General features: G+C 41.6%; 5 protein-coding genes across 7 annotated transcripts in view; 4 read left to right on the top strand and 1 right to left on the bottom strand.

The window, feature by feature from the left end:
- Window positions 1-2,762, top strand: part of LOC139384752 (protein BEAN1-like) — a 52,596-nt gene extending 49,834 nt beyond the window's left edge. For both annotated transcript variants that reach the window (XM_071129619.1, XM_071129620.1), the window contains one exon: window positions 691-2,762. In XM_071129619.1, coding sequence (XP_070985720.1) covers window positions 691-1,090 — 400 coding nt within the window. In that variant the 3' untranslated portion in view covers window positions 1,091-2,762. The remainder of the gene's footprint in view (window positions 1-690) is intronic.
- Window positions 2,763-5,175: 2,413 nt separating this feature from the next.
- LOC139384465 (uncharacterized) lies at window positions 5,176-9,381 on the top strand. The gene is made up of 2 exons (XM_071129240.1): window positions 5,176-5,753; window positions 6,177-9,381. The coding sequence occupies exons 1-2, from the start codon at window positions 5,415-5,417 to the stop codon at window positions 7,527-7,529; spliced, it is 1,692 nt and encodes a 563-aa protein (XP_070985341.1). The 5' UTR covers window positions 5,176-5,414; the 3' UTR covers window positions 7,530-9,381.
- Window positions 9,382-12,277: 2,896 nt separating this feature from the next.
- LOC139384464 (thymidine kinase 2, mitochondrial-like) lies at window positions 12,278-18,695 on the bottom strand. Its single transcript, XM_071129239.1, has 10 exons — window positions 18,470-18,695; window positions 17,878-17,979; window positions 17,682-17,756; window positions 17,503-17,556; window positions 17,331-17,420; window positions 17,092-17,165; window positions 16,448-16,536; window positions 16,275-16,354; window positions 16,065-16,145; window positions 12,278-13,653 (listed from the first exon to the last, which is right to left on the bottom strand). The coding sequence occupies exons 2-10, from the start codon at window positions 17,935-17,937 to the stop codon at window positions 13,567-13,569; spliced, it is 690 nt and encodes a 229-aa protein (XP_070985340.1). The 5' UTR covers window positions 17,938-17,979; window positions 18,470-18,695; the 3' UTR covers window positions 12,278-13,566.
- Window positions 18,696-18,774: 79 nt separating this feature from the next.
- Window positions 18,775-21,602, top strand: LOC139384463 (chemokine-like factor). Of its 2 annotated transcripts, XM_071129238.1 has the most exons (5): window positions 18,775-18,844; window positions 19,126-19,271; window positions 19,744-19,899; window positions 20,021-20,116; window positions 20,405-21,602. In XM_071129238.1, the coding sequence occupies exons 2-5, from the start codon at window positions 19,164-19,166 to the stop codon at window positions 20,510-20,512; spliced, it is 468 nt and encodes a 155-aa protein (XP_070985339.1). In that variant the 5' UTR covers window positions 18,775-18,844; window positions 19,126-19,163; the 3' UTR covers window positions 20,513-21,602. The 2 variants fall into 2 exon arrangements, with proteins under 2 accessions (XP_070985339.1, XP_070985338.1); XM_071129237.1 differs by lacking the exon at window positions 18,775-18,844 and having other exon boundaries at window positions 18,919-19,271.
- A 172-nt stretch (window positions 21,603-21,774) lies between these two features.
- On the top strand, window positions 21,775-27,734 carry LOC139384984 (CKLF-like MARVEL transmembrane domain-containing protein 3). The gene is made up of 5 exons (XM_071129946.1): window positions 21,775-22,142; window positions 24,410-24,565; window positions 25,395-25,490; window positions 25,963-26,080; window positions 26,826-27,734. The coding sequence occupies exons 1-5, from the start codon at window positions 22,023-22,025 to the stop codon at window positions 26,855-26,857; spliced, it is 522 nt and encodes a 173-aa protein (XP_070986047.1). The 5' UTR covers window positions 21,775-22,022; the 3' UTR covers window positions 26,858-27,734.
- Window positions 27,735-27,738: the final 4 nt, after the last annotated feature.

Below are 27,738 nucleotides of genomic sequence, written 5' to 3'. Positions count from 1 at the left end.
GCTCTCTGAAAGAGTGATGCTGTTTACAATTCCACAGATTCAATTATCCCGCTGTATTTGCCTCTATTCCCAGATATCCCCTGCGGTCGGGGTGGTAGAGAGCGATTTAGCGGGTGGTTCACACATATGACGATGGTCCGTGGCAAATGTATCTCAAGCCAGTCGGCCTGACTGACACCGTTTTCGGCCCTCTCTTTCTCTCTCCGCGTATTCCCTTTGTGTTACAGGGCCTCTATGGAGCCCGGCAGCTCTAGTAGCGTGGTTGTATGTGCTAGACAGACTTCCAGTGCACTGTGGGATTGTGGGTTATGTGAGAGCTGAAATAACTGTCCGTTGGCAGGCTCTCCCATGGAAAGCACCAGACCAAGACTAGCAGCCGCCACACAGGAACAGAGCTCACAGTAGATAACAAGAGTCTCCTCTAACAGGCCTGTTTCACCGTTCAAATTTCGATTATGTTTAGTCACCAGACAGCCAGGACAGCAGTCATGTCATATTCATTGTCTCTTCTTATGCTAAACATTTAATTTGTGTTGATGTTGCTAACTACAAACATAGAATCCCGGTCCATCGGCATAGGCTAAATTGTTTGACCTACCACTGTTTGAAGGTTGGAGATATCCTTAGGCCTTTTGAAACCTCTTTTAAAATGTTACACGTATTTACCTGATATACTCGTCTTTATTTCAGCTATGATGAATGTGTGGGACCAGGTGCGACACAGATATACGTCCCCACAGATGACCCCCCTCCGTACTCCCTCATGGACCCCTGTCAGCGGGGCCACCAGCAGGCCACCTACACCAGCCTGGAGATGGAGGAGCCATCCACTGGAGCCGGGGCCTCTTGGGTGTCCGCCAGCAGCGCCGCCGCCTCCCACTACCCAATCGGACTGCACGAGCTCCGGCAGCAGCCAATATCCTCCATCTCCCAGTCAGCGTTCCCCCTGGAGGAGGCGCCCCCGTACGAGGTGGTGGTGAGCAGGCAGAACCAGCCCATCCCTCTGATGCCCATGGACCTGCTCAAACACCCCTCGGAGGACAGCCATAGTCCCCAGAGAGCCCGGGCTGTCGCACACAGAATCCTGTAGAGCTGACTGGGCTAGTCCACTCCGATGCTCTTCGTGTGGACAGCCACACCCCCCACCCCAGTCTAAGTAGGACAGCCTGAAATCTCTCTTCTGCTTCTTCCAGTGTCCCTTTGTGCATGACAGGCAGTATCAAAAGAGATGGACTTTCTGGACCGAAGCGGAAACTTTGGGTTGAACCTGAACTCAGTCTGCACCTTCCTTTCCTTCCCCCTACCTCTTGGACAAGCTGCGTCCCCCCGACTCCCACGATGTTACCCGCACCACTCCTCACTCTCTCTCCCTTTACTACTGGGGCACTGCCATGCAATCACAGGGCTACTACTGGTTACCTGGGGCTGGGAGTGTGGTCTTTCTGTCCAGAGGGAATTCACTTCATACTGTACAATGGTCTCAGTTTAGGAGGCATTCACGCATTTAGGAAGCATTATCAAAGTCTGTTTTTAGCACACAAAAAAACACTAGAGGTAACCTGAAGTGGTTTCACATAGATATTCTGTATGTACTGTTGGTTCTTGTTGTGTTGAAATGGAATCGCTCTTGATAAAAAACACTCTAGAAAGAATGCCTAATTTCACATTCCATCACATATCCATATGGTTTTATTAATATTTTCTACCTGCAAATAATATTTGATTTATATTTAGTTGACTTTAGGACTCCGACAGTCTGTAAAATGTCCAGTAATTTCAACTGATAAATATACCCCAGTGTTATACACTCTTATTAAAAAAGGTTCTATCTAGAACCTAAAAGGGTTCATCGGCTGTCCCCGTAAGAGAACCCTTTGAAGGACCCTTTTTGGTTCCAGGTAGAACACGTTTGGTTCCACATAGAACCTTTTCCACAGAAGGTTCTACATGGAACCTGAAAGTGTTCTACCTAGAACCAAATAGGGTTCTCATATGGGTACAGCCGATGAATCCTTTTAGAACAATTTTTTTCTAAGAGTAGGTTTTTTTTTTTTTCACTATTATTTGAAAATAAATTATTTTTGTGGTATATGGTTTTATATGGTTTCTGGTTATAAACACGTTCATATGAGCTGGAAATACTGTCTATTCTCTATAATTAGGTTTCCCCTCTGGGGGCTGAGGCCTATTTAGATCCAAACTGTTCTGTTTCAGTCTCTAAACGTGTACCGGCACACATTCCTCTTCTCTTTCTCTCGCTACTCCTCTTTTTGTGGAGAGCTTTTTTAGGTGTTCACGAGCGAAATTACTATGCGCTTGACCCATTCGCCAGCTAACATCAAAGTACAATATACCTTGTAGCAGAGATACAATGGTATTTGACAATTGGTGGGAAGGACAAATACTATGAGCACACAGTCGACTGTGATTAGGGGTTTACTATACTTTAGTACTGTCATCTTTGATATTATGATAAAATAAACAATTCATTTTTACAAGTTATTATTCAGTCTAGACACATTGTATTTTTCGAAATGCTGGAATCTTTTTAAATGGTTCCAAATTATTATTCAGTGTTTTGTTTTTGGTTGTGAGTATTCATTGTACAGATAAACTGTCTCCAGTTGAACTGTTCTTTACATGTCTGTCATCTATGTATAAATGGTATAAAAATGACTGTGCCTGCCAAGCACTACGTCTAAGACTGTTAGACTGCTTAACATTGTAACCATAGTAACTTGAAACACTGGATAACAAATCAAGAGCTTGTTCTTTTTCAAGGCTTGTGTTACTTTGTTAAGTTATTCAGATAAGGCTATGTTCATCATTGAAACCCCAGAAAAAAAGTACTCTCAGCAGAAAATGTCCATATTTTGTGTATAAAACCGTATTTGTGGAGTCAATGACCCCCTGTCACCTTTGCGTTTGGCCCAGAACTTGTTATCTCTGTTCCAGCCCCCCTCTCTTTCTCATTGTCTCCCTCATTTATCTTACCAAATCCCTTGTTGTGAAGTGAAATCCTCACTGATGAACCCTTAAAGAATATTTTATAAATGAATTAGTCGCATGATTGCATTGCTGGCATTGTGAATAAAAGTTAGAAAGAGATGAGTATTTATTTAGAATAGCTTTATCAATAATGTGTATAACTGTGGAAGGACTACTATTAAATAGTTGTTGTGAGATTCACCAGAATGTAGATGTACGACAGCACAGATGCTTCGCACTAGACAGAAACGTCTAAAGATTAAAGATCAACAGGTTATTTTTCTTGCGTTACATTCTTGTGCCCAATCATCATCAAATGGATTTGACTTTGAAGAGAGTCTGTTAAATGGCTTTTAAAAACCAAATGCCGTTCTCATCACTTGTTAATACATATTCTATTTGTGGTCAGAATTGTCATGTCAAGCCCTATAAACAAAGCCACGTTTGGGCTGAAAATGATGTGTTAATAATTTGACAATGAGCATTATTGCTTATTGTTTCGTAGCTGCGGCAAATCTAGCGATGCTATACAATAATAATGATGTTCTTGTGTTTCATAAACTGAAATCTTAAAAGTGCAATGCAGTGAATATAGTACAACGTATTAGATTGTGTGCATCGTGACACACTCAGAGTCATCCAGAAATGCAACTTTACCTGCCTTTACAAGTCAGTTCAAAATGCACTGTAACTGTGTTGGAAGGGCCTAGTCCAACACCTGTTGAGGTAAAACTGCAATGCGGTTCACTCTGGTCTTACATGCTGTTTTGTCTTTGTTGTTGACTTCCTTTTGGTAGCACAATAAGTCCATGTTCAACATAAATGTGAAATAATGTGTAACGCTGTACACGTACACTTCCAATGTATAGTTTCCCCTATAAGTCCCACTGTTGTACACAACTGTCCTGTGTGACAAAAGATTATTGTTTCCTATAATCACAGTCATCGACGTATATCCATGTTTTGTATTAGAGCTTTTATTAATTTCTTATATTGGGGAAATTAAATACATTTGACCTCTATGATTCGAGTCGGGTGTGACTGTTCGTCCTGGTTTTGCGACTCTGGGCATTGAAATCGCCTTCCTGTTTTACGTGTAGGCCACACCGAGGAGTAGTGGCTGTAATATAGGAGGAGAACCATTACTATTGATACACATAGGGATAGTAGAGGAGGGAGCTGGGAATGAGGAGTGTTTGTATAGCATCCAAAAGTGCAGAAACAGTGTAGCGCAATTATCTACATTGGCTAAGTGTTTCCCCTAAACGTTTAACCAATCGAATCCTGCCATGTATAACGCATGGGAATATGTTGTGACATCCTGTCCGTTGACAGCCATTCATTCCCCTCTGATCTGCTCTGAATGTTGTGTTCGGGTGGTGGGCTAGCTAGCTAATGTAAACCAGACTGAGCAGATGGCCTGTGCCGTTGCTCTGCTCCTAATTACCCTCGTTGCCCAGTGCAAGGCTCCTATTAGGGTGTGCCAGCAGAAAGCTAATTTCATCTAGTGCCACTGCACTCTAGATAATAAGTCCACAGCGTCCATTATGAGGCTTTGTGAATACTGCACTCACCCAGATCTTATTGACTTAGGAGGGGAATCATTTCAAACTGTGTTTTCCTTCCTGATGTGACAGACAAAGCAGAAGAGAGCTCTCTGGAGCTGCTCTGGTCTCTGTGGCGAGTTAGAGGTGACCATAGGTCAGGTGGACATCATCTGTGATAGAACCTCATAGATGTGTCTTACAGTGATGTTTCCAAGGTATCCAATCACCTAAATGCCTGAAAAATCACCATGCCATTGAAAAACAGTTTTAACATGATCACTATTCAACTGAAACATGCTCTAAATCAGGCTGCTGCAGCTATGCATTCATAATTCAAGGGTTTATCATCATTCTCTATCTCATTGTTTTTGGTGGAACATGTACTGTAACATATATCACCTGTAGCAGCACAGAAAAACAACCTGACGGAGAGAGATACACTGGAAGATGATTAATTAACATTACAGAGAAGAGCTGCTCCAGCCGTTTCATCATCATCTCAGGTTTGTGGCATGATTAGAATATGATGTATTTTTCTTTCCTGTAGCGCCATCTGTTGGAAGATGCATGTCTTCAGTCTAGAAAGGATATGTTATACTTTGTCCTCTAGATGTCAGTCGTGCTATGCAACACAAAGTCGATACTGAAGGAGAAACTTCATTGATACATGGGCAAATCTAATGTCACCGTAGCCTAACTGTAGCGAAATAGCCATGCTTCCGCATTTTGTAAATGTTTTACCTACTTGACAAACCTGTCAGAGCAATATCAATGGTGTACCGTCTTTCACTTCCACTCGTCATACTTCCTTGTTCCCATGTTATTTCTAAATCCGATAAGAAGCGTGTAGCCTGAACAGTATTTTTCAACCTAAAAAACATGAAGGATGGTGTCGGTGACCAAACGCCTGTAGCGCGTAAAGAGGCGTTCGACAATTACCTAAATTACTATGATCAGATATGGAGTAAAGGTAACCTGAAACTATGCCAAGAGAAACAGGTTACCGTGGGAGCTAGACGATTTTTGCTGTTAGAGACAGACCCCGGAGAAAGATTTTCTAATTTGGATTTTTACCTTACTGCATTCGAATGCGTAAAATCCGGCTTTAAAGATTGTCGGGCATTCTTCAGTGCGCTCATCAAAGCCACAGAGGTGTTGGAGATGTTCTGTGTAAATCTGTTTCTTTACCCATGGAAGAAGGAGATCAAGATGCTCAAGGTAAAAAATATAATTGGCATGGTATTCATAGTTCAATTTCGACAATTAGGCCTAGCCTGCTTTTATCTTGCGCAATGCACCCAAGCAAATGGGCTTAGATTTAGGCTAGGATAGCCTAATGCAGATGTATAAATTATTATCATCATAGTAAGAAATAGAGGGATAATATATGACTGGTTTCACATTGAAACGCCATCTCTAATCACAAGCCACATATTCAAAGGTGCAGCTGTCACATATCAGGAAGTGAAAGTAAACTGTACAGGCTAAATTATTTGCGGGGCTTGTGAAATGTCAAAAAGTGAAGCATGATTTGAAACTGGAGAGGATTAAAGCACAGATGTTCTCTATACTGTAGTGATCATTTTCTTACGTTTCATTGAGTTGTTGTTGTGATAATTAAGACTCTTATCTCCCACTCAGACTTTCACTGGCCCCTTTGTCTACTGCATCCAGCCGGTCCTGACAAAGAGTGCCACGAAAAGTATCCTTGAAACAATAGGGTATCATCTGGAGACTGACACAGAGTACCGACTCACAGACAATGCAGACCCTGAAACAGCCATGAAAATGGGTTTTGAGCTTTTCCTGGCCCGAACAGAGTGCGAGTACCTGTTGGAGCTCATGGGTCAGCGGTCACAGCCTGAGTGTCTGGAGATTTTACAGAGGAGAGCTGCACCACTACATAACACCCAGGCTGCCGAGGAGACAGCAAAGGACTCTGAAACGGAGCCCTCACAAATGCAAAAACAAGAGGAGAATGAAGATAAGGGTCTATCTAATGGTTGTTCCCTGGTAGACCCAGGACTGGTGGAGACAGATGAGGGAGACTTAACCGAGGAGAACCGTGTCACTGCTAGCACACCAGGCAGGCAACAGGATGATGGACAGATAACCCTCAACTTGGAGGTCCAGCCCATTGAGACGACACACTCTCCAGGAATCAGACCACCCAGGGCATTCTTGAACGATGACCGGTCTATCCTGGAGATGCAGCAGAATTACCCAGACCTTGCCATAAGGCAGAAGCCAATATTCAGTAAGCTACTGGGTGGACCTCCTGTAGTGCGGAGGCGACTTATCAAAGAGAACACACCCGAGGAAGGTAGCAGTCCAGCCAATTTAGCTGGCAGTGATGTAAGTGGTCTCCAGTTTATCTCCTTTCACGCCACAGCAGCACCAAAACCCCATCTCACAGAAGCAGTCCCAAAACTCCAGCCTCCAGAAGATAAGGCCTACGAGACTACTGCCACGATCCATGGACAAACTCCTCCACAGGTAGAAGTGACCAGAGAGGGTCAGGAGGCAGATGATGCAGACGAGCTGAGCAAGCTGGCTGAGAGGATTGGCCAATTGCATGTCCATGAGCACAAGGTGGAGGAGCACAAGGTGGAGAACCTGAAATACCCTGTAGAAGAGACAGCACTGCCGCATGCCAGTTGCCATGATGGGTCCCCTCACCAGGATTCTGCTGGGTACCAGAGCCAGCCTCTAATGTGCCATTCCTCTCTGGTGCCGGTCTGTAACACCCCAGGCTGTAGCAGCTGTGAAGTAGCAGACAGCCCCCACAAACACGTTCCTGGTAGGGACATCATCAAAGAGCCACCTCACACCATCTATGTCCCAACCAGCCACCTGGACCCCCCAGTGCTAGACCCTACTGCTGCTGACCACCAGCCCTCCGCAGGCCCTCAGCACCAGGACATGGAGGGCCCCATCCTTAGGCCCTCAGAGGACGAGCTGCTTCAGACATATGTCATGGTGGACGAGCCTTAGAGGAAGTAAGGTCATGATTGAATGCTGGTGCTCCTGAACCGTCAGAACACACAGAGAGAAATTGATTGACATGCCTGTTCAGGTCTATAACATCACTTGCCACTAAGTTGTTTTGGTCTGGGGTGATTCAATCAGTGGAGGCTGCTGATGGGAGAACGGCTCATAATAATGGCTGGAACGGAGCAAATGAAATAGCATCAAACCATATTTGATGCCATTCCACCCCTTTCTGCCTCAGCCATTACCACCAGCAGGTCCTTCCCAATTAAGTTGCAACCAAACTCCTGTGGATTCAATGTACGAAGGTGACGGAAATAATTACTTCATTTAATGTATTTCCTCTTCAGTATTTTCTGGTCTTTGCTTTGTACTCTTTCTTAGGAGACTTTTAATACAATGTCAATTATGCTTGACCTAATTTACGAGGTGGAGGTAATGTTTCCACTGTGTCCTCTTACAGTGACAGTGCCTTAGTGAAATGAATTCTATGCCAATCCTGCACTTACTTTCCTTGCTCATTGTCATTGGGACTACTGAATGCTTTGTAATGTTTATGGAAATATAAGTCCAATTCTATTCAGAATGTTTTTTTTTTACTAAAATAAAAATTTGGAAAACTTTCGTGTTCTTCAGAAGTTCAAATGGATCATACAAAATAGACAGTTACACTAACTTTAAATCGGCAATAGAGCATACATTAACATATGTTATTATACAAAATCCCTTTTTAGGTATTTATTAAAACGATCTCAGCAAGAGAGTACAATCTTTAGCACAATAACTGCTAGTCCTGTTCACAACTAAGTACAATTCCAGCCTGACAACATGTTCCTCTATATATTAGCAGTAAATAAAATAAGAGCAAAACACATCTCGGCACATGTTGGAAAGCGATTTGTAGCAGTAAATATACAGTATGTTAGTCAGCAGCCCCCTAAAATATATGCTTTGTATTACAGAGGTGATAGCGCTATGTCCCAGCAGTTGTAAAATGGAGGTATTATTTTAGGGCTGACACCACGTGACCAACGTTAAGAAACCAACAGTGTACCATGTTCCCGTATAGAGATAATCCATCATGGTCAGTGAAACAAACAACGAGCAAGTGCTTATGTAACATATGTTGGAATGCGACTTGTAGCAGTAAATATACCGTATGGAATACTTGCGGTCTGAAAATGTACCAGTCAGAGAGTTGTTCTAAGACAGTGTGTAAGATAACAGAAACTCCACAAGCTCATTCTGGTGTTCTCTCTTGGACTATAATTACCTGCTTACAGACAACAAACATATTTACTGCCATTGTTGGTGCAGCATATATACAGTGCCTTCGGAAAGTATTCAGACCCCTTGACTTTTTCCACATTTTGTTACGTTACAGCCTTTTTCTAAAATGTATTAAATAAATTACAATCCTCAGGAATTCCACACACAATACCCCATAATAAAGTGAAAAAACTGGTTAAGAAATGTTTGCAAATTTATAAAAAATTTAAAAAACAGAAATACCTTATTTACATAAGTATTCAGACACTTTGCTATGAGACTCGAAATTGAGCTCAAGTGCATCCGTTTCCATTGATCATACTTGAGATGTTTCTATAACTTGGAGTCCAACTGTGGTAATTTCAATTGAATGGACATGATTTGGAAAAAGGCCCACCACTGTCTATATACAGTGGCTTGCGAAAGTATTCACCCCCCTTGGCATTTTTCCTATTTTTTTGCCTTATAACCTGGAATTAAAATATATTTTTAGGGGGTTTGTATCATTTGATTTACACAACATGCCTACCACTTTGTTTCACAATAAAAACTATTTTGCATCTTCAAACAAATAACACAAAAAAAACGGAAAACTTGAGCGTGCATAACTATTCAATATGACCAGTGCAATAAATCTGCTGGAGCGTGTGCTATGGGTGGGTGTTGCTATGGTGACCAGTGAGCTGAAAAAGGCCCCCTTTACCTAGCAAAGACTTATAGATGACCTGGAGCCATTGGGTTTGGTGACGGATATATAGTGAGGGCCAGCCAACGAGAGCATAGAGGTCGCAGTGGTGGGTAGTATATGGGCCTTTGGTGACAAAACGGATGGCACTGTGATAGACTACATCCAGTTTGCTGAGTAGAGTGTTGGAGGCTATCTTGTAAATGACATCGCCGTTGTCAAGGATCGTCAGGATAGTCAGTTTTACGAGGGTATGTTTGGCGGCATGAGTGAAAGAGGCTTTGTTGCGAAATTTTGTAGTTGTCCACATATTCTAGGTCAGAACCGTCCAGAGTAGTGATGTTGGTCGGGCGGGAGGGTGCGGGCAGCAATCGGTTGAAGAGCATGCACTTAATTTTACTAGTATTTAAAAGCAGTTGGAGGCCACGGAAGGAGTGTTGTATGGCGTTGAAGCTCGTTCGGAGGTTTGTTAACACAGTGTCCAAAGGTCCAGATGTATACAGAATGGTGTCGTCTGCGTAGATGTGGATCAGAGAATCACCAGCAGCAAGAGCAACATCATTGATATATATACACAGAGGAAAGAGTCATCCAGAGAACTGAGCCCTGTGGCACCCCGATAGAGCTGCCAGAGGTCCGGACAACAGGCCCTCCGATTTGACACACTGAGCTCTGTCTGAGAAGTAGTTGGTGAACCAGTTGCTGCATGGGGTGCTGAGGTGTTGGCCGGGGTAGGGGTAGCCAGGTGGAAAGCATGGCCAGCCGTGGAAAAATGCTTGTTGAAATTATCGATTATCGTAGATTTATGGGTGGTGACAGTGCTTCCTATCCTCAGTGCAGTGGGCAGCTGGGAAGAGGTGCTCTTATTCTCATTGTGCCACATGCTTGGTGGTGCACCTTGCTGAGTGGTGTTGCAGACTCTGGGACTCTTTCAGAACAGGTATATATATATATATATATATATATATATATATATATATATATATATATATATATATATACACAGTGCCTTGCGAAAGTATTCGGCCCCCTTTAACTTTGCGACCTTTTGCCACATTTCAGGCTTCAAACATAAAGATATAAAACTGTATTTTTTTGTGAAGAATCAACAACAAGTGGGACACAATCATGAAGTGGAACGACATTTATTGGATATTTCAAACTTTTTTAACAAATCAAAAACTGAAAAATAGGGCGTGCACAATTATTCAGCCCCTTTACTTTCAGTGCAGCAAACTCTCTCCAGAAGTTCAGTGAGGATCTCTGAATGATCCAATGTTGACCTAAATGACTAATGATGATAAATGCAATCCACCTGTGTGTAATCAAGTCTCCGTATAAATGCACCTGCACTGTGATAGTCTCAGAGGTCCGTTAAAAGCGCAGAGAGCATCATGAAGAACAAGGAACACACCAGGCAGGTCCGATATACTGTTGTGAAGAAGCTTAAAGCCGGATTTGGATACAAAAAGATTTCCCAAGCTTTAAACATCCCAAGGAGCACTGTGCAAGCGATAATATTGAAATGGAAGGAGTATCAGACCACTGCAAATCTACCAAGACCTGGCCATCCCTCTAAACTTTCAGCTCATACAAGGAGAAGACTGATCAGAGATGCAGCCAAGAGGCCCATGATCACTCTGGATGAACTGCAGAGATCTACAGCTGAGGTGGGAGACTCTGTCCATAGGACAACAATCAGTCGTATATTGCACAAATCCGGCTTTTATGGAAGAGTGGCAAGAAGAAAGCCATTTCTTAAAGATATCCATAAAAAGTGTAATTTAAAGTTCGCCACAAGCCACCTGGGAGACACACCAAACATGTGGAAGAAGGTGCTCTGGTCAGATGAAACCAAAATTGAACTTTTTGGCAACAATGCAAAATGTTATGTTTGGCGTAAAAGCAACACAGCTCATCACCCTGAACACACCATCCCCACTGTCAAACATGGTGGTGGCAGCATCATGGTTTGGGCCTGCTTTTCTTCAGCAGGGACAGGGAAGATGGTTAAAATTGATGGGAAGATGGATGGAGCCAAATACAGGACCATTCTGGAAGAAAACCTGATGGAGTCTGCAAAAGACCTGAGACTGGGACGGAGATTTGTCTTCCAACAAGACAATGATCCAAAACATAAAGCAAAATCTACAATGGAATGGTTCAAAAATAAACATATCCAGGTGTTAGAATGGCCAAGTCAAAGTCCAGACCTGAATCCAATCGAGAATCTGTGGAAAGAACTGAAAACTGCTGTTCACAAATGCTCTCCATCCAACCTCATTGAGCTCGAGCTGTTTTGCAAGGAGGAATGGGAAAAAATGTCAGTCTCTCGATGTGCAAAACTGATAGAGACATACCCCAAGCGACTTACAGCTGTAATCGCAGCAAAAGGTGGCGCTACAAAGTATTAACTTAAGGGGGCTGAATAATTTTGCACGCCCAATATTTCAGTTTTTGATTTGTTAAACAAGTTTGAAATATCCAATAAATGTAGTTCCACTTCATGATTGTGTCCCACTTGTTGTTGATTCTTCACAAAAAAATACAGTTTTATATCTTTGTTTGAAGCCTGAAATGTGGCAAAAGGTCGCAAAGTTCAAGGGGGCCGAATACTTTCGCAAGGCACTGTATATATATATATATAGAGACCATGTGACACTTAAATACAGTCCACCTGTGCAATCTAACTAATTATGTGACTTCTGAAGGTAATTGATTGCATCAGATCTTATTTAGGGGCTTCATAGCAAAAAGGTGAATAATTTTTTTAAACAAGTTATTTTTTTCATTTCACTTCACCAATTTGGACTATTTTACATGAAATCCAAATAAAAATGAATTTAAATTACATGTTGTAATGCAACAAAATTGTAAAAACACCAGGGGGGGTTGAATACTTTTGCAAGGCACTGTAAGGTCCCACAGTTGACAGTTGGAATTGTCCGTAGAGCTCCGAGACAGGATTGTGTCGAGGCACAGAACTGGGGAAGGGTACCAAAACATTCATGCAGCATTGAAGGTCCCCAAGAACACAGTGGCCTACATCATTCTTAATTGGAAGAAGTTTGGAACCACAAAGACTCTTTCTAGAGCTGGCCGTCCGACCAAACTAAGCAATCGGGGGAGAAGGGTCTTGGTGGTGACCAAGAACCCGATCGTTGCTCTGACAGAGCTCTAGAGTCCTTCTGTGGAGATGGTTGTCCTTCTGGAAGGTTCTGCCATCTCTGCAGCGCTCCACCAATCAGGCCTTTATGGTAGAGTGACAAGACGGAACCCACTCCTCAGTAAAAAGCACATGACAGCCCACTTGGAGTTTGCCAAAAAGCACCTAAAGACTCTCAGACCATGATAAACAAGATTCTCTGGTCTGATGAAACCAATATTGAACTCTTTGGCCTGAATGCCAAGCGTCACGTCAGGAGGAAACCTGGCACCATCCCTACGGTGAAGCATGGTGGTGGCAGTATTATGCTGTGGGGATGTTTCTTTAGCATCAGGGATTGGGAGACTAGTCAGGAACGAGGGAAAGATGAATGGAGCAAAGTACAGAGAGATCCTTGATGAAAACCTGCTTCAGAGCGCTCAGGAACTCAGACCGGAGTGAAGGTTCACCTTCCAACAGGACAACGGCCCTAAGCACACAGCCAAGACAACGCAGGAGTGGCTTCGGGAACAAGTCTCTGAATGTCCTTTAGTGGCCCAGCCAGAGCCCGGATTTGAACCCGATCAAACATATCTGGAGACCTGACAACAGCTGTGCAGCAACACTCCCCATCCAACATGACAGAGCTTGAGAGGATCTGCAGAGAAGAATGGGAGGAACTCCCCAAATACAGGTGTGGCAAGCTTGTAGCGTCATACCCAAGAAGACTCAAGGCTGTAATCTCTGCCAACGGTGCTTCAACAAAGTTGAATTAGCAAACATTACTAAAAACCTGTTTTTGCTTTGTCATTATGGGGTATTGCGAGTCGATTGTTGTTTTTCCCTCATCAATTTAATCAATTTTAGAATAAGGCTGTAACCTAACAAAATGTCGAAAAAGTCTAGGGGTCTGAATAATTTTCAAAGGCACTGTACTTCAGTCACACATTGCTCCCTGATAAAATCTTCTCTCTGTTCTCCTCATACTGGAGGATCATCTTCTGCAGGTCATCGTCTGCCGAAATTACCTGAAAATATAGAAATACAAATACACTGAGTATACCAAACATTATGAACACTTTCCTAATATTGAGTTGCACCCCTCCCCCATTGCCCTCAGAACCGACTCAATTCGTCGGAGCATGGAGTCTTCAAAGTGTCGAAGGCATTACACATGGATGCCTGCCCATGTGACTCCAATGCTTCCCACAATAGTGTCAAGTTGGCTGGATGTCCTTTGGGTAGTGGACCATTCTTGATACACACGGGAAACTGTTGAGCGTGAAAAAAACGGCATCGTTGCAGTTCTTGACACAAACCGGTGCACCTTGCACCTACTCCCATAGCCCGTTCAAAGGCACTTCAATGTTTTGTCCTGCCCATTCACCCTCTAAATGGCACACATACACAATCCATCTCTCAATTCTCAAGGCTTAAAACTCCTTCGTTAACCTATCTCCTCCCCTTCATATACACTGATTGAAGTGGATTTACCAAGTGATATCAATAAGAGATCATAACTTTCATCCGGTTTTGTATCCTCAGTGTATATATCATTAAATGCTGTGAAACTGCCTTTACAGATTATAGTAACGTGATTCAAAAACAGAGCTGTGTTTAACAATCACTTATAGTGCCTTGCGAAAGTATTCGGCCCCCTTGAACTTTGCGACCTTTTGCCACATTTCAGGCTTCAAACATAAATATATAAAACTGTATTTTTTTGTGAAGAAACAACAACAAGTGGGACACAATCATGAAGTGGAACGACATTTATTGGATATTTCAAACTTTTTTAACAAATCAAAAACTGAAATATTGGGCGTGCAAAATTATTCATCCCCTTTACTTTCAGTGCAGCAAACTCTCTCCAGAAGTTCAGTGAGGATCTCTGAATGATCCAATGTTGACCTAAATGACTAATGATGATAAATACAATCCACCTGTGTGTAATCAAGTCACCGTATAAATGCACCTGCACTGTGATAGTCTCAGAGGTCCGTTAAAAGCGCAGAGAGCATCATGAAGAACAAGGAACACACCAGGCAGGTCCGAGATACTGTTGTGAAGAAGTTTAAAGACGGATTTGGATACAAAAAGATTTCCCAAGCTTTAAACATCCCAAGGAGCACTGTGCAAGCGATAATATTGAAATGGAAGGAGTATCAGACCACTGCAAATCTACCAAGACCTGGCCGTCCCTCTAAACTTTCAGCTCATACAAGGAGAAGACTGATCAGAGATGCAGCCAAGAGGCCCATGATCACTCTGGATGAACTGCAGAGATCTACAGCTGAGGTGGGAGACTCTGTCCATAGGACAACAATCAGTCATATATTGCACAAATCTGGCCTTTATGGAAGAGTGGCAAGAAGAAAGCCATTTCTTAAAGATATCCATAAAAAGTGTTGTTTAAAGTTTGCCACAAGACACCTGGGAGACACACCAAACATGTGGAAGAAGGTGCTCTGGTCAGATGAAACCAAAATTGAACTTTTTGGCAACAATGCAAAACGTTATGTTTGGCGTAAAAGCAACACAGCTGAACACACCATCCCCACTGTCAAACATGGTGGTGGCAGCATCATGGTTTGGGCCTGCTTTTCTTCAGCAGGGACAGGGAAGATGGTTAAAATTGATGGGAAGATGGATGGAGCCAAATACAGGACCATTCTGGAAGAAAACCTGATGGAGTCTGCAAAAGACCTGAGACTGGGACGGAGATTTGTCTTCCAACATGACAATGATCCAAAACATAAAGCAAAATCTACAATGGAATGGTTCAAAAATAAACATATCCAGGTGTTAGAATGGCCAAGTCAAAGTCCAGAACTGAATCCAATCGAGAATCTGTGGAAAGAACTGAAAACTGCTGTTCACAAATGCTCTCCATCCAACCTCACTGAGCTCGAGCTGTTTTGCAAGGAGGAATGGGAAAAAATGTCAGTCTCTCGATGTGCAAAACTGATAGAGACATACCCCAAGCGACTTACAGCTGTAATCGCAGCAAAAGGTGGCGCTACAAAGTATTAACTTAAGGGGGCGGAATAATTTTGCACGCCCAATTTTTCAGTTTTTGATTTGTTAAAAAAGTTGGAAATATCCAATAAATGTCGTTCCACTTCATGATTGTGTCCCACTTGTTGTTGATTCTTCACAAAAAATACAGTTTTATATCTTTATGTTTGAAGCCTGAAATGTGGCAAAAGGTCGCAAAGTTCAAGGGGGCCGAATACTTTCGCAAGGCACTGTACCTGCATGCCTGCCTTTCTATTGAACAATGGACTATTTCCCAACAATGGAAAAACAAGGACTCCTTGACATAGATGACCAATACTCTGGCGCTTATCACAGGAGACACTAGAACGTATAAACAATGTTCCTCATTAATTGACCATTGTCCTCCAAAACGCATGCCTGAAAAAGATTGATCACTCACAAGGACTGGAGCAGGAACATTGAAGGATGTTTTCTTTATCAGCCAGTCTTCATACAGCTGATGGATTGCCTCTAAATATTCCTTTAAAATAAAAAAAGCGAGAAAGATAGTAGGATGAGAGAGTAGGGCAAGAGACGAGTCTTAAAACCCCTCTGAATTTAGACCAAGACCCAGAACAGCACTGAGAGTTTGTAATTCTTCTACCCTCACCAAAGGAATGATCTTCTCCTCCTCCCTGCATCTCTCTTTTAGCCTCTCATGGCAGGTCTGTGGAGACGACTGGAGATAAACTGAAACAGAGGAGGAACTAAATGAACAAGATTCTACCAAGGACCCAACATCATCAGAATAAAGTAGAAAGCTTGTGTTTCTGCACAGCTTACCGATAAGATCCACAGGAATGGCAATGTTTTGAGTGATCCACTCAAACCACTCACTAAGAACAGCAAAATCCACCTCGGGCATCTTCCCACTGCAGAGAGCAAAATATTGTGAAGTACATCAAATTGATTTTATTTTATTTTAATTTATCCGTTATTTTACCAGGTAAGTTGACTGAGAACACGTTCTCATTTGCAGCAACGACCTGGGGAATAGTTACAGGGGAGAGGAGGGGGATGAATGAGCCAATTGTAAACTGCGGATTATTAGGTGACCATGATGGTTTGAGGGCCAGATTGGGAATTTAGCTAGGACACCGGGGTTAACCCCTACTCTTACGATAAGTGCCATGGGATCTTTAATGACCTCAGAGAGTCAGGACACCCGTTTAATGTCCCATTCGAAAGACGGCACCCTACACAGGGCATTGGGATATTTTTTTAGGCCAGAGGAAAGAGTGCCTCCTACTGGTCCTCCAACACCACTTCCAGCAGCATCTGGTCTCCCATCCAGGAATAACCTTGCTTAGCTTCAGAAACAAGCCAGCAGTGGTATGCAGGGTGGTATGCTGCTGGCATGAATGAACTAGATTGGGCACAAATGAGAACCAGCTATAAGCTGGTGTGAAATATACCATGTGCATTACCTTCTGTAAAGATTTTCCACAAAGATGTACTTGGCACTGTAGATGGACCTTTCCATCATTCTCATTGGGGCTGACTGGAATCAACAAACACAAAACAAGCCATGTTAATTATGCAATGTAAAATCAAAGTCGTTGTACTTGGCGAAAGAGAAATCTGTACTATTGATAAAAAACATGCAACAGTAGTGAAACTAGGATATCAGTGCAACCTGTTCTGTGCAATGTTTTAGAGTGCCTACTATTGTTGAGAGGTGTTGGTCCAGCATGGTTAGCTGAATATAGGTCTGTAGAGTGATGCCCCATCGAGTAGGGTCCTGGTACATTAACCCCTGCAGGATGGGAGTAGATCTAACATCAGCATACAATATGTCATTATCAAAATGAACCATCTTCTATAGAATGGTCACGTACCAGGGGGTTGTGCCCTCGAACATTCCTCCATTTGGAAACTGGCTCAGTCAGCACCTGAGAATTCAAAACTAAAATTGTGATTTCATTTGACCTTTTGTTTTACACACAGTGCAGCACAAGGGACAAAAGGAAAATTAAGGAATGCAAAATGTTGAACAAAATGTTTTTTTTTTTTTTACCTCAATGTTACTGGTTTTGCTGAAATACTCCAGGCATGTTGTCTTCCCACTAGCAATATTCCCCTCTATACAGATCTAAAGAAAAATAACAAGATACATTGTGTCGACTTCTCCCTCAGGTATATAGGCTTCAAATGTCTTAGTATCAATTTCAAAGATTTTGAAGGATTTAAAATGACAGTGTACCAGTACATACCACTAACTTATTCTTCTCCCCATTCCGCACCAGCTTTCCTTGGGAGGAGTAAGACTGCATTGTAAGATAACCTGACTTCTTGGTTTCAGCTTAAGTCAGTACCTATGGTCAAGCCAAACAGAGAAGGGTGTTAATATGGGTGATGTATGCAGGGCGATAGCTTTCTGCCCTGGTTTGGTTAGAGCAAATTGATGAGCAAGTAGCCTCACTGAGAGTAGTGGTAGATAATAGCAGTGCTCATGGATGAGTCTGACAGGAATGGCCATATCTACCGGTAGTTAGCATTCATTTTACATTTGCATCAAATTTAAATTATATACAGAATGTATTGGTGGTAGCTAAAGTGAGCTCAAAGTACAACTGTATTGTTTCTAAACATTTTCTGTCACATTGTATTGTAAACTTGGCAATTCAAATTGTAACAGTATGAGCTATGTTGTTAATATGTTCTGTTGTTCTGACGCAACATTGTAACACATCATTTGTAACATGACATTGTAACATTAGTCTACAGGGTGTTTCATTGTATCGCTCTGTACCGAAACAATGTTTCAGACCAGCGAATAAATAAACCTTGTGCAAGGGCACCTACTTGAGACGAGCTGTGTGTTGTTGCTCTGGCCTCTCGTCTGGCAGAGCTCACCGCGCGCATCACCAAATATTTTGCAGGAAATAGCCACTAATCGCGCTGACCTCACAGCAGTGTGGGAATATAGTCGTGTAGCAGATCTCCACAAATTCTTAATACAAATAGATGTAAAGGAAATCTCGCATAATTATCTGAATCACACACACAGCGCTCGACCGTGAACTGGCACTCCAGTTCCGTGTGTCAAATAACCTCTTCCTGGTTCATGATATGGAGATGTAGTTTTTTTCTATTGGTTGAATCGCTTTATTTGTTCTGAGACCTGCATTCCCTCCACCAACTGCCATCACCATTGAGGGCAAAGGGACTCGTGTATAGGTAACACTGCTACCGTGATTTATGCCAGTACAGCAATGTTGAGGATCATTAAAATATATAGGGCTGCTCATAATGTTTTTACGTCTCTATGTCTGTAGGCCTACATGAGAAAGTCAATCAAATATTTTCTGATTGTAATATTCTATACAGATTGATTGACATTTTCAGATCATGGTTAGTTTGTTTAGTGGCATGCAAGCAGTATGATACGGCCTAGTATGTTTAGAAGTGATTGCAACGGACTGTAATTTCCTGCAACTGAAAGGAAATTGCTTCTTCAGAAAACACAGACTCTGAGCTAGTTCTTTTGAAACGTAACATGACAGGCGACTGTTCCAAAACAACCAGTAACATCCCTTCATTACCCATGGAGGTTGATACTGCTTTTCTCAGATCCTTGAGGGGTGTCCTTAAATTAGCAGAGATGGTGAGAAATGTTTTCATACTTTGTTAAACCATTGAGTTTTGGAAAGACTTATCACCACAGATAAAGCCATATATCTGGTGTAAATTTGATAAAAACAGCAAGAATATATTACACAGTATTGTTACAGGATATTACAATAGCTTACTCTTACAGAGAGATTATGTTGATTTACATTATTTCCTAAATATGTTGTCTATGACAAAGCAGAACTAGAAGTGAATGTCAGAGTTGTAGTTCCTGTGAACAGTACAAACGTTAAACCCTGCAGTTGATGATGACGGTAAACAAGATACTGCATGCCCTCTAGTGGACATTACATTTTAATCAATAAAAACGACCCTAATTTTCACAGCTTTTGGTGTGAAACAACCATTTCAATTTGTAGGATTAGACTATCCTTAAATATCTTTGAATGGAAACAATCAATTAGCATTTCCTATAATTTCCTAATTGCCAATGCTCTCTGTTTCAGGGGACTATGTTTGTAGCATTTGTGTGTTTTGCTGTAGCATCCAGGCCCAAATACATTGCAGCTACATGCATGGAGTTTGTGATCACATTCTCCCTGCTTCTGCTGTACACACTGAAGTTGAACAAGAAGCTGACTCTGTTCTTCTGGCCTCTCGTTGTAAGGAACCTATTCAATTACAGTACAGTGTTTACTGTAGGTCTTTCACATTGATTAACTGCTGTGAAAATGTCAGGCAGTCAAGCTTCCTGAGTAACTTCCATTGTCTTTTCTTCTTCAGGATTTGTTCAACTCACTGTTTGCAGCAGTCTTCATTCTTATCCTGAGTCTGATAGCAGTGTCCACTTACACAGTGACAGGGACCCTGGGTGGAGGGGTGAGATAAAAACAAATGTATTCCTTGTTGACCTTCTATTTGGGGGCCTTATACAACTGGGTTTCTGGGTGAAGCCTCATCTTACACACCATCCTGTCAATAATGAACTGCCCGGAAGAAATACAACCCTTATGAACATTTCCACTAATGTGAATATATACTGTAATCCCACATTTGGCACCCAGTACAACTAATGAATGAACTATTACAAAAAAATGTCAGCTATAATTATATCTTGTAGCCTATATCTGATATTAACACTGAGTCTTGTATACTTTCCCTATCCAGATAGTGGGTTTCATAGCAACAGGCCTGTGGTGTGTGGATGGTTGCATGCTTTTCAAGAGGGTCACATTCAATCAACCAAGAACAGCAGCAACTGGCACTGTGAAGTGAAGACACCACAATTGTCTCTTCAGATGCTCACTCTCAGAGTTCCTCTGTCCAGTGTCTGTGTTCTTTCGCCCATCTTAATTGTTTTGTGCACCGGGGCCTCCCACTCCTCTTTCTACTCTGGTTAGTGCCAGTTTGCGCTGTTCTGTGAAGGGAGTAGTACGCATCTTCAGTTTCTTGGCAATTTCTCGCATGGAATAGGCTTCATTTCTCAGAACAAGAATAGACTGACGAGTTTCAGAAGAAAGTTATTTGTTTCTGGACATTTTGAGCCTGTAATCGAACCCACAAATGCTGATGCTCCAGATACTCAACTAGTCTAAAGAAGGCCAGTTTTATTGCTTCTTTAATCAGGACAACAGTTTTCAGCTGTGCTAACATAATTGCAAAAGTGTTTTCTAATGATCAATTAGCCTTTTAAAATTATAAACTAACACAACATGCCATTGGAACACAGGAGTGATGGTTGCTGATAATGGGCCCCTGTACGTCTATGTAGATATTCCATTAAAAATCAGACGTTTCCAGCTACAATAGTCATTTACAACATTAACAATGTCTACACTGTATTTCTGATCAATTTTGTTATTTTAATGAACAAAACATGTGCTTTTCTTTCAAAAACAAGGATGTGACCCCAAACTTCTGAAAGGTAGTGTATGTGTAGGTTTAAAGGGGCAATCAGCAGTTGAAACAATAACAAAGCTTGGCCCTGGCCCATTTTGGTAAAAACCTGAAGGATATGGGGCTGGATAAATGTAACCACTCTCAAATTCATAGACAGAGCTATGTGTGCAAGGACTGACCATCAATGATATCAACATTGTAGTTTTAACCATGTTTCGAGGCTATATAGTGTTTGTTTACACTTTATTTGTTTACAATTATTGGAGTAAAACAAGCTTATATTTTGTGTTCTGATGGGGTATGGCAGTAGAACTAAGTTCATGAGGCATTTATATGAGTACATATATCATTAATTTCTAAATCCAAAAATTGATGTATCAACTGTAGATTGCCCATTTGTTTGTATAGCCTAATCAATGCAATAACACAATTATCATGTATAAAAAATAAATACACCTTTGAAACCTAGGCCTGTATCATTTTTTAAACAATGTCAGATTACATGTAGGCCGAGTCTATTTCTACTTTATTCTTAAGTAATGTTTCTACTGCATTTTGAGTTGTTTGTGACGTTCCCATAAAGTTGGACCATAGCCCTATAAAGTTAAAACAGATTATTTATAAAACTCGAGGGATACATCACAACAATTTTAACAAATACATTACAGTATTTTAATTTTGACGCATGCACTTAGCCCAGTCAACTAACATCTCTTCTGGAATGCAGATGTTGCGCCTTTGTGAACTACGTTTTCGCACTGTCATTATTTCCGTTTCCACTTCAACAAGCAACACTCTTTTTTCGGGGCTTTGCATTTTCCACTCTCAACTCTTCCAGCCGCCGCTGGATCTGTAACCATTACTCAAGTCAAACGTTATCTTTGAAATGGGGGACATCGAAGCTCCCGGTACGACTGGACCGCGCCAAAGTGTCCTTCAAACGATTCTCCCAATCGCAAAAGAATTCGCATCTTCACGGAAAGGACAACTTCTTATTGCAGAAGTGGTAACGTAGCATTTCAAATAATATATTAGTGTCTTTATTTCCATTGTTTCTTCCGAATACTTTTCTTCAACGCTGCCAAGACAAACAGATGCGTAGAAGTTTAGTTGGCGGGGGCGGGGTGCACTCGATTTAACGGGTTTGTGCTATTCAGTGTAACGCTTTTGAACGCTCAAAAGTAGGTTTTTGTTGGGATTATTTTATCCGATCCTAACCAAATCTTCAAACAGCTGTTTAGGTTAAACTATATGGAAAGCACATCCATTGAATTCTGCCCATTTCTATTGAGGTCAATGTGTCCATCACACGGTTCTCATTTAGGCAAGGGAGCGTTTTGTTTTCGGCAAAGGCGCAAAAAAAAAAGTATTTATGAATTAGTTCGCCAAATATTTTTTTTTTACTTTGGAAGAAGGTTTTAAGTTTACGACTGACTACCTTTTCATTCAGGTGAGAATTTTTGATTTATACCAGTTAAACGAAAGACATAATGCATATGGATCATTTTGGAGACATGTAGCCTGTAAACTATCATTCATATTCATGTAGCCTAGTGTAGGCCTATTCATGTTTACACAAGCAAGCAATAGACCTTACATACAGCTGTAATGTGTTCTATACTTCATGTGGTCAGTCTACTGTCGGGGGTTCTGCTTTGTATTACTGGATAACTACTAATAGGTTTTGACATGAGTGCAGTAGCCTGTTGTGGGGACACGTTTGCACATGCAATTAAACCAAAATGGTAATGGTAAAAAATATATTTTAAAAGAGATAGTTTGCTAAAAAATTACAAATCGTTGCAAACAAATGAACTCCATTAATTCTTCAATGAGTATTGATTATTTCAAACCGCAGATATCAGGAAGTGAAACGAGTGTTTCTGCTTAGACATCTTCACTGTGAAAGGGGTCATCACCAAGGATTTTAACCGATTGAACACATATGTTATTATCATGGACTCTCCCATGTATGTCATGTGAGATTCATTTCCTGGATGTGCTGCATGAAACAATGTTCAACCCTCTCAGTCTCTAATTAACTGACTCTGCTGGAGGGCATGTAGCCCAAAATATATACTGTATAGGATAGAGGGCTTTATTAGAGGGCTCTGGCTGACTGGCCCTATAAGGTAACGAAATCAGTCTCCAAGAACAATGGAGCCTCTTTACACACACTTAGAATATGATCCTCTCCCTTGTTATTGCTAGAAACCACAAGGGTGCTACTATGACTTTAAAAAACTCACAATGAAATATCCTGGTTTTTAGTAGTGGCTCAAGACAGCTGGAAAACATATATGCATAGAGTTTTTCATGATCGTTATTCGCTGGAATGACAATAATGCTGCTTAAGTCGTTTAGTTGGTCGCTCGTAGCATCCAATTGACAAGAAATGTGTTGTGCCAGAATTCTCAGAAGCCAGTTTTAGATTCCAAGATTCCTAGAGAATTTACCTTGTTGCTTTACTATGCAGAAACATAGCGGTGGGTGTCTGAGATGAGAAACATTAGCCATGTCGAGGTCAGACAAAATGTCTGATAAGCAGTTCTGCTGTGCGTTACGAAGATATTCAACGTTATTCAACGATGAAACCCATTCTAAGTGTAAGATAGATGAACAGTGTGCTCAGGGTTGTATCTATTATGAAAGCAGCAGTAGCAGTCTGTGTTGCATTTCGGGGAGTTCCCACCCCAAGGTGAGCCTTGTCTATGGTTTTGATGGCCCAGTGTAACAAATACAAGATGGCTCTGTGGAGATAACAGTGCCTGTGCTTGTCTCGTCCAATGATGTTGGCCCGGAGGAAACTCAGGACAAGGGGATGTAGGAAAACAAGCACTATCACCAGAAATGCGTTTACAAAGAAAACATAAACTTGTGATTCGTGGAGAGACTGGATGCTGATATTAAAGACTTATGGGCGTCTTTGAAATCACAAAGACAGTTGCATCTTTCAGGATTTGTGATCAACCAGACAAACATGTTTCATGATTAGCTAAAGTGAACAGTCGCGTTAATACATTTGTGTATAAACAAGCAACAACTTTTGAACTCACGTACAGTATAGGCTTATAGTGTGTCTGTGAGTGTCTGTGTATGTTATTTGTCATTCAACAGCTGCATCTCCTTACAGCTTGAGACAGGAAATGTAAATGCTTCGGGTCACTGCAACATTTCTTGAAAGGGAGATTTTGGACCAAAGTAACTTTTAGTACGCCTTGCACTCTATTAGTCACTGTCTCTATCTCTCCCTCCCTCTGTCTTCTCTGTCAGGCTCTGTCCCTCATCACGTTCATCTGTTTTGTGGCGTCCACGGCAGCAGCCTTTGTCACAGCACCCCTCATTGAGTTCCTGGCTGCCCTCTTCCTCCTTTTTGCCTATTCCACCAAATTCAATGAGCGATTTAAGGGATTCCACTTCCCCCTCATGGTGAGTATACACTGAGTGTACAAGACATTAAGAACACCTTACTAATATTGATTTGCACCCACTTTTCCCTCAGAACAGCCTCAATTCGTTGGGGCATGGACTCTACAAGGTGTCGAAACCATTCCACAGTGGTTGCTGTCCCATGTTGACTCTGACGCTTCCCACGGTTGTGACCATGTTGGCTGGATGTCCTTTGGGTGGTGGACCATTCTTGACACAAGCAGGAAACTGTTGAGCGTGAAAAAAACATTTCTACCACCTACCACAATTCAAAGGCACTTACATCTTGTCTTACCCATTCACCCTCTGAATGACACAGATACGCAATCCATGTCTCAATTGTTTCAAGGCTTAATTTTTTATTTTTTATATCTGTCTCCTCCCCTTCATTTACATTTTTTTTAACCTTAATTTAACTTGGCAAGTCAGCTAAGAACAAATTCTTATTTACAATGACATCTACCCCGACCAAACCTGGACGAATTGTGTGCCGCCTTATGGGACTCCCAATCACGGCTGGATGTGATACAGCCTGGATTCAAACCAGGGACTGTAGTGACCCCTCTTACACTGAGATGCAGTGCCTTAGACCGCTGCGCCACTCGGGAGCCAGAGTGGACTGATTGAAGGGATTGAGGTGGATTTAATGAGTGACATCAATAAGGGCTCATAGCTTTCACCTGGTCAGTCTGTGTCATGGAAAGAGCAGGTGTTCATAATGTTTTGTATACTCAATATATGTATAGTCCACTTGGGTACAGTAGGGATGATAGCCAATTTTAAAACAAATGTGAAAACTACATTTTCATTTGTATTATCTCTCTTTTAGGATTTTCTGCGCTGTGTCAGTGCGTCCATTATCTTTTTTATCATCTCCATAATATCAGTTTCCAAGTTCACAGACGGGGCCTCTAAAGCAGCAGGGGTAAGAAAAGCTCTTTGACACTATCCACACATCTCTCATCAAGCCTATGCCACGATCGGAGTTGTATCTCCTCAGCATTTACAGCACAGGCGTCAAACTCATTCCACCGAGGGCTGAGTGTTTGTGGGTTTTCGCTCCTCCCTTGTCCTTGATTGTTGAATTTAGGTCACTAATTAGTAAGGAACTCCCCACACCTGGTTGTCGAGGTCTTAATTGAAAGGCCAAAAAACAAAAACCTGTAGACACTAGGCTTCCCATGGAATGACTTTGACACCCCTGATGTACAGCATACACATTGAACTCTGAAGTTAAGGTTGAACTCAGAAGTTGTGTCTGGTTACTCTGCTGCATTACTTCATTGTGTCTGGATATCATGTTACAGCTAGCTTCTGTCAGACAATTCACCCCCTTCTGGATTTACTAGCTGTTTCATGTTAATATCAAAGGTTTTCTTTTCTTCCACTCCCTCCAGGTGTTTGGGTTCATTGCCACCATTGTTTTTGCTCTAGATTTTTACTTAATCTTTAATGACCTGGCTAATTTCCTCAAACAAGGAGGGGACTCAGGTGACGAGCCACCAAGAACCTCAGGTAAAGCGTTCTTTCAAATAATGTCTAGTATATAGTCTGATGTAAATCTACATGTCTCCAATGCTGCATACTGTATACTCCTCAGAAACATTCAGTCCTTCCCTGTTCTTCCCACAAAATGGCTACAGGAAATATAGAAATGAGAACTTAGTGCTGACCCTCCATTCAGGGTTTTTGTTTCTGTCAGTTCTAATGAAATTTGTTTGGGCAGTTTAGGAAAACAAATAAACTTGCAGTTTGCTGATAGAAATCATAAGCCACATTGTGGACGACATGGCTCAAGTTCACTCAGCCAAGGGTCCCATAGGTCAGTGGGAGTGAATACTCATGGAGTGTGTTTGGGGAGTCAGCACATCGTCTGTGATAATCTTTGCAGATTGTGCTTCGTTCTGACCATGCCGAGTAGCTAATCTATTCGATAAACAAAACATGGTAACATCTGAATTATGATTTCTCATTTGCCATGAAACTGTATCTGATCACAACCTAGTTGTTACTATGTTAATAACATTTATATGAACTCTTGAATCATCTATGTTGTATGTGTTTTTACCTATCACAATTGGCTTCCACAATTATATAGACTTTATATTCATCTCGAACTTTAATTCCTGATCATTGCATAAGGAGGGCAGAGACCACAGGCCTTCACTTCCCTCTTTGAAAGGGATAGGCACAGACAGACAAAGACATGCGTTGCTTATACCCTCAGTGTAAAAGTTTTTTTTCTTCTTCTGTGTTATAGAGTACAATGACTCAGACTCTGACTCGGACTGAAGAGGTTCTAGCCCAGGGACCGTGTGTGTGTCGTCCACCATGCCTGGCAGGAAGACATCCATTCTGCAGACGTCAACGGCATCCCGAAGGATTCACATTTCATTTTAAACCGACGTGAAAACAGGTCTTTAGCGCTTTGGAATGTTGGCACATACAAAATGATCCATTACGGTTACATTATTCTTTTCCAAATGCTGTAAAATTGTCCAAACCCTGAAATACATTTCTGAAGCTGTGAATGAACTGTGGTATTTTTAGTGATGGCTATTGGTTTGCAGTTGCTCAGCCTCCATAATACCAAGAGGAGCATGGGGAACAAAGGCAGATGACACTACATTTTTACACAATTGAAAAGATTGGCAGCTGGTTGGCTGGTTACACCGTCTGTCCGATCATCATTCTTGCTTTGCTTGACTTTTTCATTTTCTGGTGTCCTTTATTGAAAATGTTGCTGTATCTGATGTGATATCCTAGCGTTAAAATCATTTTTGTGATAGATCCATGTTCACTTAGCTGAGAAGACTGTGCATGGCACTTAGCTACTTCCTAAATGGCCACTTCCTGTTTGAATTTGATTTGTCAGCAGAATATTGTCTTCTCTTTTCTTCCAATTCCGAAAGCTTTTAATCACGGAGAAGCACTGGGAGACTTTTGTGATTGTGTTTGAAATGTAAACTGCAAATGGGGTAGGACTGCATTCAATTATTGAAAATGGTACACCAAAATGTTTTCCTATTCAGAAGGGTTTTCTTACCAGGTTTGTACATCAAACATTTGTCAATTTGCAGGTCATGTAAAGAAAATAAGAAAGAAATCAGTTGATTTTCAGCTATTTGTAAGCTTTAATTTGTTTAATAAAAAATGAAGACATGTTCAACAGT

The sequence above is a fragment of the Oncorhynchus clarkii genome, chromosome 26, assembly GCF_045791955.1.
Source record: "Oncorhynchus clarkii lewisi isolate Uvic-CL-2024 chromosome 26, UVic_Ocla_1.0, whole genome shotgun sequence".
NCBI lineage: Eukaryota > Metazoa > Chordata > Actinopteri > Salmoniformes > Salmonidae > Oncorhynchus > Oncorhynchus clarkii.
Note: the sequence above shows the minus strand (reverse complement) of the source record. Positions and strands in the feature narration are given on the sequence as shown.